Source organism: Xenopus laevis, chromosome 6L (assembly GCF_017654675.1).
Source record: "Xenopus laevis strain J_2021 chromosome 6L, Xenopus_laevis_v10.1, whole genome shotgun sequence".
Lineage (NCBI taxonomy): Eukaryota > Metazoa > Chordata > Amphibia > Anura > Pipidae > Xenopus > Xenopus laevis.
Window position 1 is genome coordinate 6,457,142 of NC_054381.1, and position 13,891 is coordinate 6,471,032.

General features: G+C 40.5%; 1 protein-coding gene across 3 annotated transcripts in view; it reads left to right on the forward strand.

The window, feature by feature from the left end:
- The window catches only part of tubz1.L (zeta tubulin L homeolog), a 37,254-nt gene that overhangs the window by 19,712 nt on the left and 3,651 nt on the right, over positions 1-13,891 (forward strand). For all 3 annotated transcript variants that reach the window (XM_041565318.1, XM_041565317.1, NM_001088857.1), the window contains 5 exon segments: positions 1,437-1,574; positions 6,263-6,404; positions 7,494-7,679; positions 11,222-11,317; positions 13,647-13,725. In XM_041565318.1, the coding sequence (XP_041421252.1) occupies positions 1,437-1,574; positions 6,263-6,404; positions 7,494-7,679; positions 11,222-11,317; positions 13,647-13,725 (641 nt within the window).

Genomic DNA, 13,891 nt, shown 5'->3' on the forward strand with positions numbered 1-13,891 from the left:
ATTTCTGATTAAAGGAACATTCACACATTTTTGCCTGATGAGTGTTATCTGCCTGCCATTGCTTGTGAGCTTTCCTTACTTTGCTGCACTAGTGTTCAAAACATCCCAGATCCTATAGACCTTGAACAACCCCTCGCCCTATGCAAATGTAATCATTTACAGAAAAAAAAAGAATGGGAGGACTTGAGCTCTCTAGGTCTTGGCTTTGTTTGTGGGTTGGCAGCAATCTCCACACAGGTGGGGATGGAATAAACAATTCTACTACTCTACAAATGTTTGTACACAGATGGAAATGAATAAATATGACCTTTAGTAGGCTGCAGCGGTGTTTACTCAATGTATTTGCTATCTGAAAATGACACTCCTCTCCACAGACCCACACTGAGCTTATGTAGTAACTTTGACACACATTTTCCCTGATCTTATAGCTCAACCAATAAGAATTGGCCTCTTCTATGGATAGTACTACAGTATTAAAATAATGAAAGAAAGGGAATGATTGGCTGTGATAGGTTACTGTACATTGCCCAAATATTATACAGTGTTTAACAGAAAGCTCTTGCCTCCCTTGTTGCTTAAAGGGGTGGTTCACTTTTAAGTTAATTCTTAGCATGTTGTAGAATGGCCAATTCTAAGCAACTTTTCAATTGGGCTTCATTATTTATTTTTTATTAGGGATGCACCGAATCCAGGATCCGGTTTGGGATACTGCCAGGATTCGGCCTTTTTTCAGCAGGATTCAGATCCGGCCTTATCCTTCTGCCCAGCCGAACCGATCCTAGTTTGCATCCACTAATTTTGGATTTGGTTCTGCCAAATTCAAAATAGTGGATTCGGTGCATCCCTATATTTTATGTGTTTTTAATATTTGTCTTTTTCTTGTAATTGTTTCCAACTTTCAAAAGGGGGGTCACTGACCCCATCTAAAAAACAAATGCTCTGTAAGTAGGGCTGCACCGAATCTGGGATTCTGCCTTTTTCAGCAGGATTCCACATGCTGGTCAGTTTCCCACCAGTCTGACCACCAAGTAGTCAAGGAAGTTGTCAGGAGAAAGAAAGAGGCTGATGTTCTTCTGCTTAGGAAAATAAAATAGAAACCTTTCTCACATCTTTCCTAAGCAGAAGAACATCAGAGCAGCCTCTTTCTTTCTCCTGACAACTTTCATGACTACTTGGTGGTCAGACTGGTGGGAAACTGACCAGCAGGTGGCGCTGTTGGAACAAAATTCATTCATATTAACAGCACATGTATACCTTAATATCTTGGAATTAAAAGAAAATAAATAATGAATGTAAATTGCAAAAGTTCTTAGAATAGCCCCTTTGTCAATTTTACATGCACTTATTTCAAAGGCTTACTTATCCTTTAAACAAGGGGTGTGTGTGTGTTTCCTGTGAGATATCTGCATGTACCGATTGTTCTTGTCTTTGGCCAGGTTACAGCGGGGTTGGTGGAGACACAGAGAAGAGTCTCTTAGCAAGAACTATGGAGAGTTTTCGCCATGAGCTGGAGCGCAGAGACTGTTATAGCGGCACAGTCCTCCTGCACAGCCTGTGTGGGGGAACCGGGTCGGGTAGGTTTTGCTTTCTTTTAACAGCTGTCTGATATATGATTTCTAGAACTGCCAAGAATTTAGAGTGTTGGTAAAATGGTTCCTTGGTATCTAAGTGACAGGGGTATCGCTGGGATTAGGGCACGATGTAGGTAATCTCTACATAGCAAGCTTAAAAAAAAGGAGAAAAGGCACAGGATACACATATCTTCTATGTAACCTGTGCCGTTTCAGCTTGAATTGCTGCCCCCATGGCTACACAGCAGCTTGTTTATATAAACTATAGTAGTACTTATCTGTTATCTACTGTGTATCCTGTGCTTGAATGGCTGCCCCCATGGCTACACAGCAGCTTGTTTATATAAACTATAGTAGTACTTATCTGTTATCTACTGTGTATCCTGTGCTTGAATGGCTGCCCCATGGCTACACAGCAGCTTGTTTATATAAACTATAGTAGTACTTATCTGTTATCTACTGTGTATCCTGTGCTTGAATGGCTGCCCCCATGGCTACACAGCAGCTTGTTTATATAAACTATAGTAGTACTTATCTGTTATCTACTGTGTATCCTGTGCTTGAATGGCTGCCCCATGGCTACACAGCAGCTTGTTTATATAAACTATAGTAGTACTTATCTGTTATCTACTGTGTATCCTGTGCTTGAATGGCTGCCCCCATGGCTACACAGCAGCTTGTTTATATAAACTATAGTAGTACTTATCTGTTATCTACTGTGTATCCTGTGCTTGAATGGCTGCCCCCATGGCTACACAGCAGCTTGTTTATATAAACTATAGTAGTACTTATCTGTTATCTACTGTGTATCCTGTGCTTGAATGGCTGCCCCCATGGCTACACAGCAGCTTGTTTATATAAACTATAGTAGTACTTATCTGTTATCTACTGTGTATCCTGTGCTTGAATGGCTGCCCCCATGGCTACACAGCAGCTTGTTTATATAAACTATAGTAGTACTTATCTGTTATCTACTGTGTATCCTGTGCTTGAATGGCTGCCCCATGGCTACACAGCAGCTTGTTTATATAAACTATAGTAGTACTTATCTGTTATCTACTGTGTATCCTGTGCTTGAATGGCTGCCCCCATGGCTACACAGCAGCTTGTTTATATAAACTATAGTAGTACTTATCTGTTATCTACTGTGTATCCTGTGCTTGAATGGCTGCCCCCATGGCTACACAGCAGCTTGTTTATATAAACTATAGTAGTACTTATCTGTTATCTACTGTGTATCCTGTGCTTGAATGGCTGCCCCCATGGCTACACAGCAGCTTGTTTATATAAACTATAGTAGTACTTATCTGTTATCTACTGTGTATCCTGTGCTTGAATGGCTGCCCCCATGGCTACACAGCAGCTTGTTTATATAAACTATAGTAGTACTTATCTGTTATCTACTGTGTATCCTGTGCTTGAATGGCTGCCCCATGGCTACACAGCAGCTTGTTTATATAAACTATAGTAGTACTTATCTGTTATCTACTGTGTATCCTGTGCTTGAATGGCTGCCCCCATGGCTACACAGCAGCTTGTTTATATAAACTATAGTAGTACTTATCTTTTATCTACTGTGTATCCTGTGCTTGAATGGCTGCCCCCATGGCTACACAGCAGCTTCTTTATATAAACTATAGTAGTACTTATCTGTTATCTACTGTGTATCCTGTGCTTGAATGGCTGCCCCCATGGCTACACAGCAGCTTGTTTATATAAACTATAGTAGTACTTATCTGTTATCTACTGTGTATCCTGTGCTTGAATGGCTGCCCCCATGGCTACACAGCAGCTTGTTTATATAAACTATAGTAGTACTTATCTGTTATCTACTGTGTATCCTGTGCTTGAATGGCTGCCCCATGGCTACACAGCAGCTTGTTTATATAAACTATAGTAGTACTTATCTGTTATCTACTGTGTATCCTGTGCTTGAATGGCTGCCCCCATGGCTACACAGCAGCTTGTTTATATAAACTATAGTAGTACTTATCTGTTATCTACTGTGTATCCTGTGCTTGAATGGCTGCCCCCATGGCTACACAACAGCTTGTTTATATAAACTATAGTAGTACTTATCTGTTATCTACTGTGTATCCTGTGCTTGAATGGCTGCCCCCATGGCTACATAGCAGCTTGTTTATATAAACTATAGTAGTACTTATCTGTTATCTACTGTGTATCCTGTGCTTGAATGGCTGCCCCCATGGCTACACAGCAGCTTGTTTATATAAACTATAGTAGTACTTATCTGTTATCTACTGTGTATCCTGTGCTTGAATGGCTGCCCCCATGGCTACACAGCAGCTTGTTTATATAAACTATAGTAGTGTTTCTGAAGCAAACATACAGCTTTTACCAGTGCAGAGCAAACGTACATTATATTTAAATTAATTTGATACACTCCGTTTTTGGTGTTACTGTTGCTTTAAGGTTTGCTTTCACTGGAATCTGGGGCCCAAACTATGAATAACAATCTTAGACAATTGTTCCTTCTCCTTCCCCAATCGGTAAAGACAGTGTATAAGATAAAAACGGCCATTGTCTTTAATGCACCTGAAGCTTAAAAATTGATACACGTAAAAACGCCCATTGACCAATGCGTTTCACAAAATTTCGCCATTTTCACAGTTTTGCTAATTTTTCTGAATAATTAAATGGAACAGATTCACTCATCACTTCTGCTCAGCCATAATTAAAAACTGCTCCCAGCAAATAATATTTGTGCTGACGTTGCCTCCAGTTTGGAACCCAGCAGTGAACGTTCCAGTTGAGAAAATGCAATTTCAGAATTAGTGTCTGGAAACATATACAGTCATATGAAAAAGTTTGGGAACCCCTCTTAATTCTTTAGAGTTTTGTTTATCATTGGTTGAGCTTTCAAAGTAACAACTTCCTTTTAATATATAACATGCCTTATGGAAACAGTAGTATTTCAGCAGTGACGTTTATTGGATTAACAGAAAATATGCAACATGCATCATAGCAAAATTAGACAGGTGCATAAATTTGGGCGCCCCAACAGAGATATTACATCAATACTTAGTTACAAATGTAACAGCCTCTAGACGCCTCCTATAGCCTTTGATGAGTGTCTGGATTCTGGATGTGGCTATTTTTGACCATTGGTCCATACAAAATCTCTCCAGTTCAGTTAAATTTGATGGCTGCCGAGCATGGACAGTCTGCTTCCAATCATCCCATAGATTTTCCATGATATTCAAGTCGGGGGGACTCCAGAATATTGTACTTGTCCCTCTGCATAAATGTCTTTGTAGATTTCCAAGTGTCATTGTCTTGTTGGAATATCCAACCCCTGCAGCGGAACTTCAACTTTGTGACTGATGCTTGAACATTATCCTGAACAATTTGTTGATATTGGGTTGAATTCATTCGACCCTCGACTTTAACAAGGGCCCCAGTAGTCCCTGAACTAGCCACACAGCCCCACAGCATGATGGGACCTGCCCCAAATGTGACAGTAGGAAGCAGGTGTTTTTCTTGGAATGCCGTGTTCTTCTTCCACCATGCAAAGTGCTTTTTGTTACAACCAAATATAATCAGCCCAAAGCACTTTGTTCCAAAATGACTGTGTCTAAATGAGCTTTTCCATACAACAAGCGACTCTGTTTGTGTTTGTGCAGAAAGGGCTTCTTTCTCATCCCCCTGCCATACACATGTTCTTTGTGCAAATTGTGCTGAATTGTAGAACGATGTACAGATACACCTGCACCTGCAGCAAGATGTTCTTGCAGGTCTTTGGAGATGATCTTTGGCTTGTCTGTAACCATTCTCACAATCCTCCACATATGTCGCTCCTGTATTTTTCTTGGCCTGTCAGACCTGGGTTTTACAGCAACTGTGCCTGTGGCCTTCCATTTCCTGATTCCATTCCTTACAGTTGAAACTGACAGTTTAAACCTCTGAGATAGCTTTTTGTAGCCTTCCCCTAAACCACGATACTGAACAATCTTTGTTTTCAGATCTTTTGAGAGTTGCTTTGAGGATCCCATGCTGTCACTCTTCAGAGGAGAGTCAAACAGAAGCACAACTTGCAATTGGTCACCTTAAATACCTTTTCTCATGATTGGACACAGCTGCCTATGAAGTTCAAGACTTAATGAGCTAATCCAACCAATTTGGTGTTGCCAGTAATTAGTATTGAGCAGTTACATGCATTCAAATTAGCAAATTTTTGCACAGCCAGTTTTTCACATTTGGTTTAATTACATACAACTGAATACTGCTTCACTAAAATTATTTGTTCAGAAAACACCCCAGTACTCAGATGTTCCTGGGAAGTGAAAGACATACCACTATTATCTTTTTTTGTTGAAAGTAGAGTAAATTATTATGCAGGCTGAGAGGGGTTCCCAAGCTTTTTTATATGACTGTAGTATGTCCGGATACTTTCTGGCCATATTGTATATTATAAATGGTAACTGAAGTGTAATATAATGTTATTGTGTGATAGAGTAATGTGTGTAAATACTGTAAACATATATACTTGAAAATATTACTCCTCAACGCTCCACTCTGCCTACTTCCATCAATGTTGTCACTTATACGTCCGACTGTGCTGTCATCAATAGGTCTAGATTAATTCAATGTAAAGGATACATACAACAGGTTACAGAGGCTGGTGCATATTCTACTAATGGCATTGTTGCTGTCTGTGTTTTCTTCTCAAGGTCTGGGAGCACGTCTGTGTGAAGAAATTAGAGACACGTATCCAGCAGGTCATATATTGTCAGTAGCTGTGGCTCCACATGAGACTGGTGACACCCCACTTCAGCATTACAACTCCCTGCTCTGCTTGTCTTCGTTACAGAGGTATGAACCCACACTATCATTAAAAGGGAGGCACCCCTAAAAGGTTAACTTTGTTTACACTATAATATTTATGAGTTTTACAGTTATTTTAGTAGTGCAAGTCCAGTAGTGCAAGTCCTCTAAATGCGAATGGGGACCCAGTTTGTTTCTGGCATCAGTGGCCAACATGTGCAGGAACAGTTATCAAAGGTTGAATTTCGAATTCATGTGAGTTTTTAAAAACTCCCATAAATTGGAAATTCGACCAATCGGAATTTTTAAAAAAAATCGATTGAATGGAATTAACCGGAAAACTCAATTCGAATTAAATTCAACTCAAATTTTAAAAACTTGAACCAAATTTGACTTGAATTTTAAAAATTCGATTCTAATTTTAAAGGAGAATTTAACCCGTAGTTTACAAACCCCCCCCCCAAACTACTGGTTGAATTCTCCTTTAAAAACTCAATTCTGGAGTTTTTTCGCAGGAAAAATCTTGAATGTCAGGAAGGCTGCAAACAACTAAAAATTGATCCCTGGGCCTCTCCCATTGACTTAAACAGCCATTAGGCAGGTTTCAGGCGGTGAATAGTCGGATTTGAGTTAAAGGGCCAGAGTATGATAAAACTCAAAAATCGAATTAGAATTCTTTTAAAAACTCAAATCTAATTTAAATAACTCCCTAGTAGAATTTGACAGTTTTGAACCATAAAAAAAAAAAAATTTAAAATTTGAATTTTCAATTTGACCCTTGATAAATCTGCCCTGTTGTGTAGACGAAAACTACAAATCTAGACCGTAGTTATTCTGCTTGATTCACACAACCTACTACTCTTGGCTTATGTAGAAGTGAAAAAAAAATATTCCGAAAGCTCTGGTGTTTGTGATGTCTAAAGCCTTTGCAGCAATTGCAGATCACGGGGTTTTGGAGTTTTCTCAGAATCTATCAATAAATATCTATAAACAAATGATTATTGTACAATGTTATGTATCTATTATTATGTTGCATAAGGAACAATAATCAGTGGAAAAACAAAAAGCAGTAGTGTCTTTTTAATAATAATGTATCACAGGAAAGAAGATATTGTAGTCCTGTTACTTCCTCCTTAGGTACTCAGACGGGATCCTCCTCTTCCAGAATGATGACATCATGCACAGAGTGGCAGCTCTTGGGGAGAAAAAGGTACCCCTTGTGTCTGGTGTGGAGACTCCAGTTTCACTCGCTGCTATGAACAGCCATATTGCTTCTTGCCTAGCGGGACTCCTGTACCCCACAAACACACTCAGAACCAGAAGGTAGGGGATCCCCACTCTCTGTCTAACACATCTGCTAGAGAAACTTACACTATTCTGGTTAGTAAATCTATGTAAGTTTATGGATGTGCCAGTTTTTCCTGCTGCCTGAAACATTATGGCTGGGGCCAGAGGGTCCCCCGAAATCAGCATGCTGAACTCTGCAGGCCAATTTAAACACCCTGCCACGGCCAGTATCCTCTTTCTTCATTCTGGTCCAGAAGCCTTGTGTTGGCTCCAGCGTGAACACTCTTTTTTTTTTTTTTTTGAAAGGTATTTATTTATTCACATTCAAAACATAACACACAACATTAAAGTATATGTCAGGTAACATAGGCAGTGATCATAATACTTCGAGGTCTCGCAGGACCCCTACAGTGCATCGTAGCAAAGAGTACTCCATACATGTATCAGTTTAACTCAGCATGATACAGGCATACATGGAAACAACAAAATCCTCAATCGACCTCACATAGCCCGAGCACACCACCCCCCAAGCGAAACATTATAATAGAGCAGACCGAACTCAAAAAGCAGAAGGCATCCCTAAGGAGTCGCATCACAAGACCACTTCATCATGAGCCTCTAGCCACGGTCCCCAAATCTTATCAAATTTCTGTGGGCAGTGCCTAGCTAAGTACGTTAGCTTGATAACTGGAAGGCGATCATTGACCAGTTTCTGCCATTGCTTGACTGTCGGGGGCAGGGGGCTCATCCATCTAATGGCTATCAGCTTTTTGGCATAGAAAAGTAGAGTGCGCAGCAAGCATCTGGTTTTGACGAGGGGCGCTAGGGCCTCCACTACCCCTAAGAGACAAACCTCTGGTGCAAGCACCCCAGGAAGCAGGACCACATCAGAGAGGTAAGAAACCACCCTAGCCCAGTAACTGTTGATCAGAGGGCAAGACCATAATAAGTGAAAGAAATCTGCGTCCGGTCGCCCACATTTGGGACAGTCAGCATCAGAGTTCCTACCCATGATCTTAAGCCTAAGTGGCGTAATATAGGTGCAGTGCATTATCCGAAATTGTACCATTTTATCTTTAGTGGAAATCAGAAAGCTGTAGATCTCACTAGTTGCCTCCTCCCACACATCATCCTCCAGATCGGGAATAAGCGTGCCCCACTTCGTTCTGGCTTTAGCAAAGGGGCTACCCGTGGAAGTTATTAAATTGCGATACAGGCTAGATACTAGTTTCTGGGGTTCGGATCCCACAATCTGTCTTCATGTGGCATAGTGGCCGTGGGAATAATTAGAGAGCCAAACTGCGCAGTGACAGCATGACGGAGCTGAAAGTACCTATGCCAGTCAATGCGTTGACACCCCAAGGCAGTGGTGAGTTGGGTCTGGGTCAGGAGGGTACCATCTGCTAGCAAGGCAGATAGATGCTTCATTCCCAGCTTGGGCCAATAGGCAAAGTCTTGAAGTAGTCGCAGGTGCGGGAAATTAGAGTTCCTCCATAACGGAGCGCGCGGGGAGGGCAAAGGGGTTGGCCGCGCCAGCATTCTATTGGCAAGCGTCCAGCGTGAACACTCTTGGTGGATTTTGGTGCGAAATGCAATTTCTCGTGTTTCTTTGCTAAAATCGGTTGAGTGTGTTTGCGCTGGAGCCAACACGAGGGTCATGGACGAGAATGAAGAAGGAGGTTACCTCTTGTTGTAGGGGCTGAAATTGGCCTTTGAATTTCAGCATGCTGATATCATCCCCGTCTGGCCCTAGCCCATTGGTACCTAGTAAATTAAAGGGGAAAGATATGAGGCTGGTTTTAGGGTAAAGAAGAGGCACCAATTGGTGGTGATGGTGGAGTCCTTACACTACCTTAGGATGACACATGTTTTCCCTTCAGTATCGTAACTCGGTAACACAGGGCTGGAGCTAGCATGATCCTTCTATAGCTAAAAATATGTTTTATGTGATAGAGACCCATTTTCAAAGGTCGAATTTAGAATTCATGTGAGTTTTTTCAACTCTAATAAATTCGAATATACTCTTAATTCGACGAGAGAGTATTTAGGAAAAAAAAATCAAATATCGAAAACTCGAACGAATATTACCGACCCGAAAACTCAAAAAAAAACGTGAATGTCAGGAAGGCTAATAACATCTTCAAACTGGTCACAGGACTTATACATGAACTCGGCAGGTTTAAGGTGGCGAATAGTCAAATTATTCCCAGGTTATAGGTTTGATAAATCTCGAAATTCGAATCGAGTTTGGATAATTCACAATTCGAATTTGAGAGTTTTGACTAAAAAAATTTTTAGAAAATTCGAATTTCCAATAGTGTCAGTATGACTTTATACATATATTTAGTAGGGATGCACCGAATCCGGGATTCGGCCAGGATTCGGTCTTTTTTTAGCAGGATTCTGATTCGGCTGAATCCTTCTGCCCGGCCAAACCAAATCCAAATCCTAATTGGCATATAAATCGCGTGACTGTTTTGTCACAAAACAAGGAAGTAAAATTTTTTTCCCCTTCCCATCCTTAATTTGCATATGCAAATTAGGGTTCGGATTTGGTTCAGTATTCGGCCGAATCCTTTGCCAAAATAGTGGATTTCGTGCATCCCTAATATTTAGGCACAAACATAAACCCCACATTTCCAGTGTCACATAGCACAACACACTTATTCTCTTTATCAAAGTTCTCTCACTAGTTAAAGGGATACTGTCATGGGAAAAAAAAATTTTTTTCAAAATGAATCAGTTAATAGTGCTGCTCCAGCAGAATTCTGTGCTGAAATCCATTTCTCAAAAGAGCAAACAGATTTTTTTATATTCAATTTTAAAATCTGACATGGGGCTAGACATTTTGTCAATTTCCCAGCTGCCCCAAGTCATGTGACTTGTGCCTGCAGTTTAGGAGAGAAATGCTTTCTGGCAGGCTGCTGTTTTTCCTTCTCAATGTAATTGAATGTGTCTCAGTGGGACACGGGTTTTTACTATTGAGTGTTGTTCTTAGATCTACCAGGCAGCTGTTATCTTGTGTTAGGGAGCTGTTATCTGGTTACCTTCCCATTGTTCTTTTGTTTGGCTGCTGGGGGGAGAAAGGGAGCGGGGTGATATCACTCCAACTTGCAGTACAGCAGTAAAGAGTGATTGAAGTTTATCAGAGCACAAGTCACATGACTTGGGGCAGCTGGGAAATTGACAATATGTCTAGCCCCATGTCAGATTTCAAAATTGAATATAAAAAAATCTGTTTGCTCTTTTGAGAAATGGATTTCAGTTCAGAATTCTGCTGGAGCAGCACTATTAACGGATTCATTTTGAAAAAAACATTTTTTCCCATAACAGTATCCCTTTAAATTACAGCTTCCAGCCTTTGTTGAAGAGTAAGCTGGTTGGACACCCCACTTCCATATTTAACCTTTCATAACCGGCAAAGAAGTAGACTAGTGCATGTAGTGATTGGAACAGCAATACATTCATGAGGGCAGGCATGCTCTTCTTACTCTCTTTACAGCTCATTATTTGTTTGCTTGTTATGCTGTTCATTGTGTGCAAACGGCTCCATAACTATTTGTCTTGTTATGTCCTAGTGCAGTGAGTGTTGGAATTGAACCGTGGGAGATCATCAGGACACTGTGCCCAATGAGCACCTTGAAATTCCTTCATACAACCCAGATTTGCAGAAGGTAGGGGTTTTTTTCCTCAGAAGAAGCTACTTTTACTGTAAGTCTTGTGTGTAGTGACATCTACTGGCCACTTGTTTTAGACAATGCAATGCATCCATTGCGGAAACTAGTAAGTGTAGGTTTATTAAAGGGTACCCGACACCCAAAAAAATTATTCAAAATCTGGTTTTAACACATTAGTCAAGCACAATCAACTTTAAGGTGGCCATACACAGGCCGATAAAAGCTGCCGACAGACTGTGTCGGCAGCTTATTGGCCCGTGTATGGGGGTCCCCGACGGGCTTCCCCGATCGAGATCTGGCCGAAAGTCGGCCAGATCTCGATCGGATGGGACAGAAAATCCCGTCGGATCGCGGCCGCATCTGTTCGTTGATGCGGTCCCGCGATCCGACCGCCCGTTTACCGAATGCTAGGATCCGATCGTTGGACCCTAGGGCCCACGATCGGATCTGCCCGATATTGCCCACCTCAAGGTGGGCATATCGGAGGGAGATCCGCTCGTTTGGCGACATCGCCAAACGAGCGGATCTATCCATGTATGGCCACCTTTAGTTAAACTATATAAATTATTCGAATCTTGTTTCCTTCCGTCTGGGAAGTCATAATTATGGCAAAGAGGCAGGAGCCATTTTGTGGACACTGATATTAAAGCTCGTGGCACGTTGTGGTAAAACCCTCTTCGCCTGTCACTGCTTCCCACTAAAACCACGTAAAATAATAACGGACTGCCATGTTCTCCCTCAGTGCACTGCAGTGTCCAAAATGTCATGGGTGCTAATATCCCTTAAAGTGGACCCGTCACCCAAACACACAAAGCTGTATAATAAAAGTTGTTTTCAAATTATACATGAAATCCAATTTCTATTTTTTATTAAAGCATTCATAGCTGTTGTAAGCTCATTTAAACATCTCAGCTGTCAATCAAATATTGTCTGCCCCTCCTCTATGCCTTAGACAATTACTTTCACTTTCCATTCAGCACTTCCTACATGTCACTGCTCTCCCCACATTCCCCCAGTTCTCACCGTATTATTGTGTAACCAGGACATGGGGATGGACCTCAGGTCCCCCATTCTGGTGCATAAACAAGAGTTTGAGATGATGCAAGGCTTGCCTTAAAGGGGTGGTTAACCTTTAAGGTAACTTTTATTAGGTTATAGAACGACCAATTCTAAGCAACTTTTCAATTGGTTTTCATTATTTATGTTTTATAGTTTTATAGTTATTTGCCCTTTTCTTCTGATTCTCTGCAGCTTTCAAATGGGCGTCGCTGTCCCCTTCTAAAAAACAAGTACTCTGTAAGGCTACAAATGTATTTTTATTGTTACTTTTTATTACTGATCTTTCTATTCAGTCCCTCTCCCATTCATATTCCAGTCTCTTATTCAAATCAATGCATGGTTGCTAGGGTAATTTGGGTCCTAGTTACCAGATTGCTTAAAATGTAAATCGAAGAGCTGCTGAATAAAAAGCGAAATAAGTCAAAAACCTTCAATAATAAAAAATTAAAACAAATTGCAAATTATCTCAGAATATCACTTTCTGCATCATACGAACAGTTATCTCTTATCTTTAAAGGGGTTGTTCACCTTTAAATGAGCTTTTAGTATGATGTAGAGCGAGATAGATAATTTGCAATTGGTTTTCATTTTTTTATTATTTGTGGTTTTTGAGTTATTTAGCTTTTTATTCACCAGCTGTCCTGTTTGCAGTTTCACCATCTGGTTGCTAGGGTCTAAATTACCTTAGCAACCATGTATTGATTTCAATAAGAGACTTCAATATGAATAAGAGAGGCCTGAATAGAAAGATCAGTAATAAAAAGTAGCAATAACAATACATTTGTAGCCTTACAGAGCATTTGTTTTTTTAGACTGGGTCATTGAATCCCATTTGAAAACTGCAAAGAGCTAGAAGAAGAAGGCAAATAATTCAAAAACAATAAATAATGAAGACCAATTGAAAAGTTGCTTAGAATTGGCCATTCTATAACATTCTAAAACCACCCCTTTAATCAGTAATTGGCCATTGTATTATGGTCCATTAGAGACCGACATTATAACTATTTACACTGTATTAGAAGTCCTCTAATTTAATATTAGTGTATACACTCACTATATATATATTATAATTCTTCTGTTTCATTCTGTTTTCTGCAATTTAGTGCACAATGTTGCTCAAGGTTCATAACTGTAAATCAATCCAGGTTGCTACCGAACTGTCTTTTCTTTGCATTACACAAAGTGTTTTTCACATTCCTGACTGACTGGCTTTGATCCTTTCACTCCCCCTATGCTAACCATAGCTCTTATCATTTTTTATTTCTAGAGGAACTCCATTTTGGGATAGAGTGACCGTGTCTCTTACAAAGAATATTCCTCGTGCCTCTCCAGATGGCGCTGGTCTGGTATCCTTCACCTGAAATCTTGCAGCATGCAACTAAATTATATACATATCGGAGGGGGGGGTCAGCTGCAAGTTAACTTTTATTAGAACGACCAATTCTTTGCAACATTTAAACTGGTCTTAGTTGCCTTCTTCTTATGACTCTTTCCAGCTTTCAAATGGGGGTC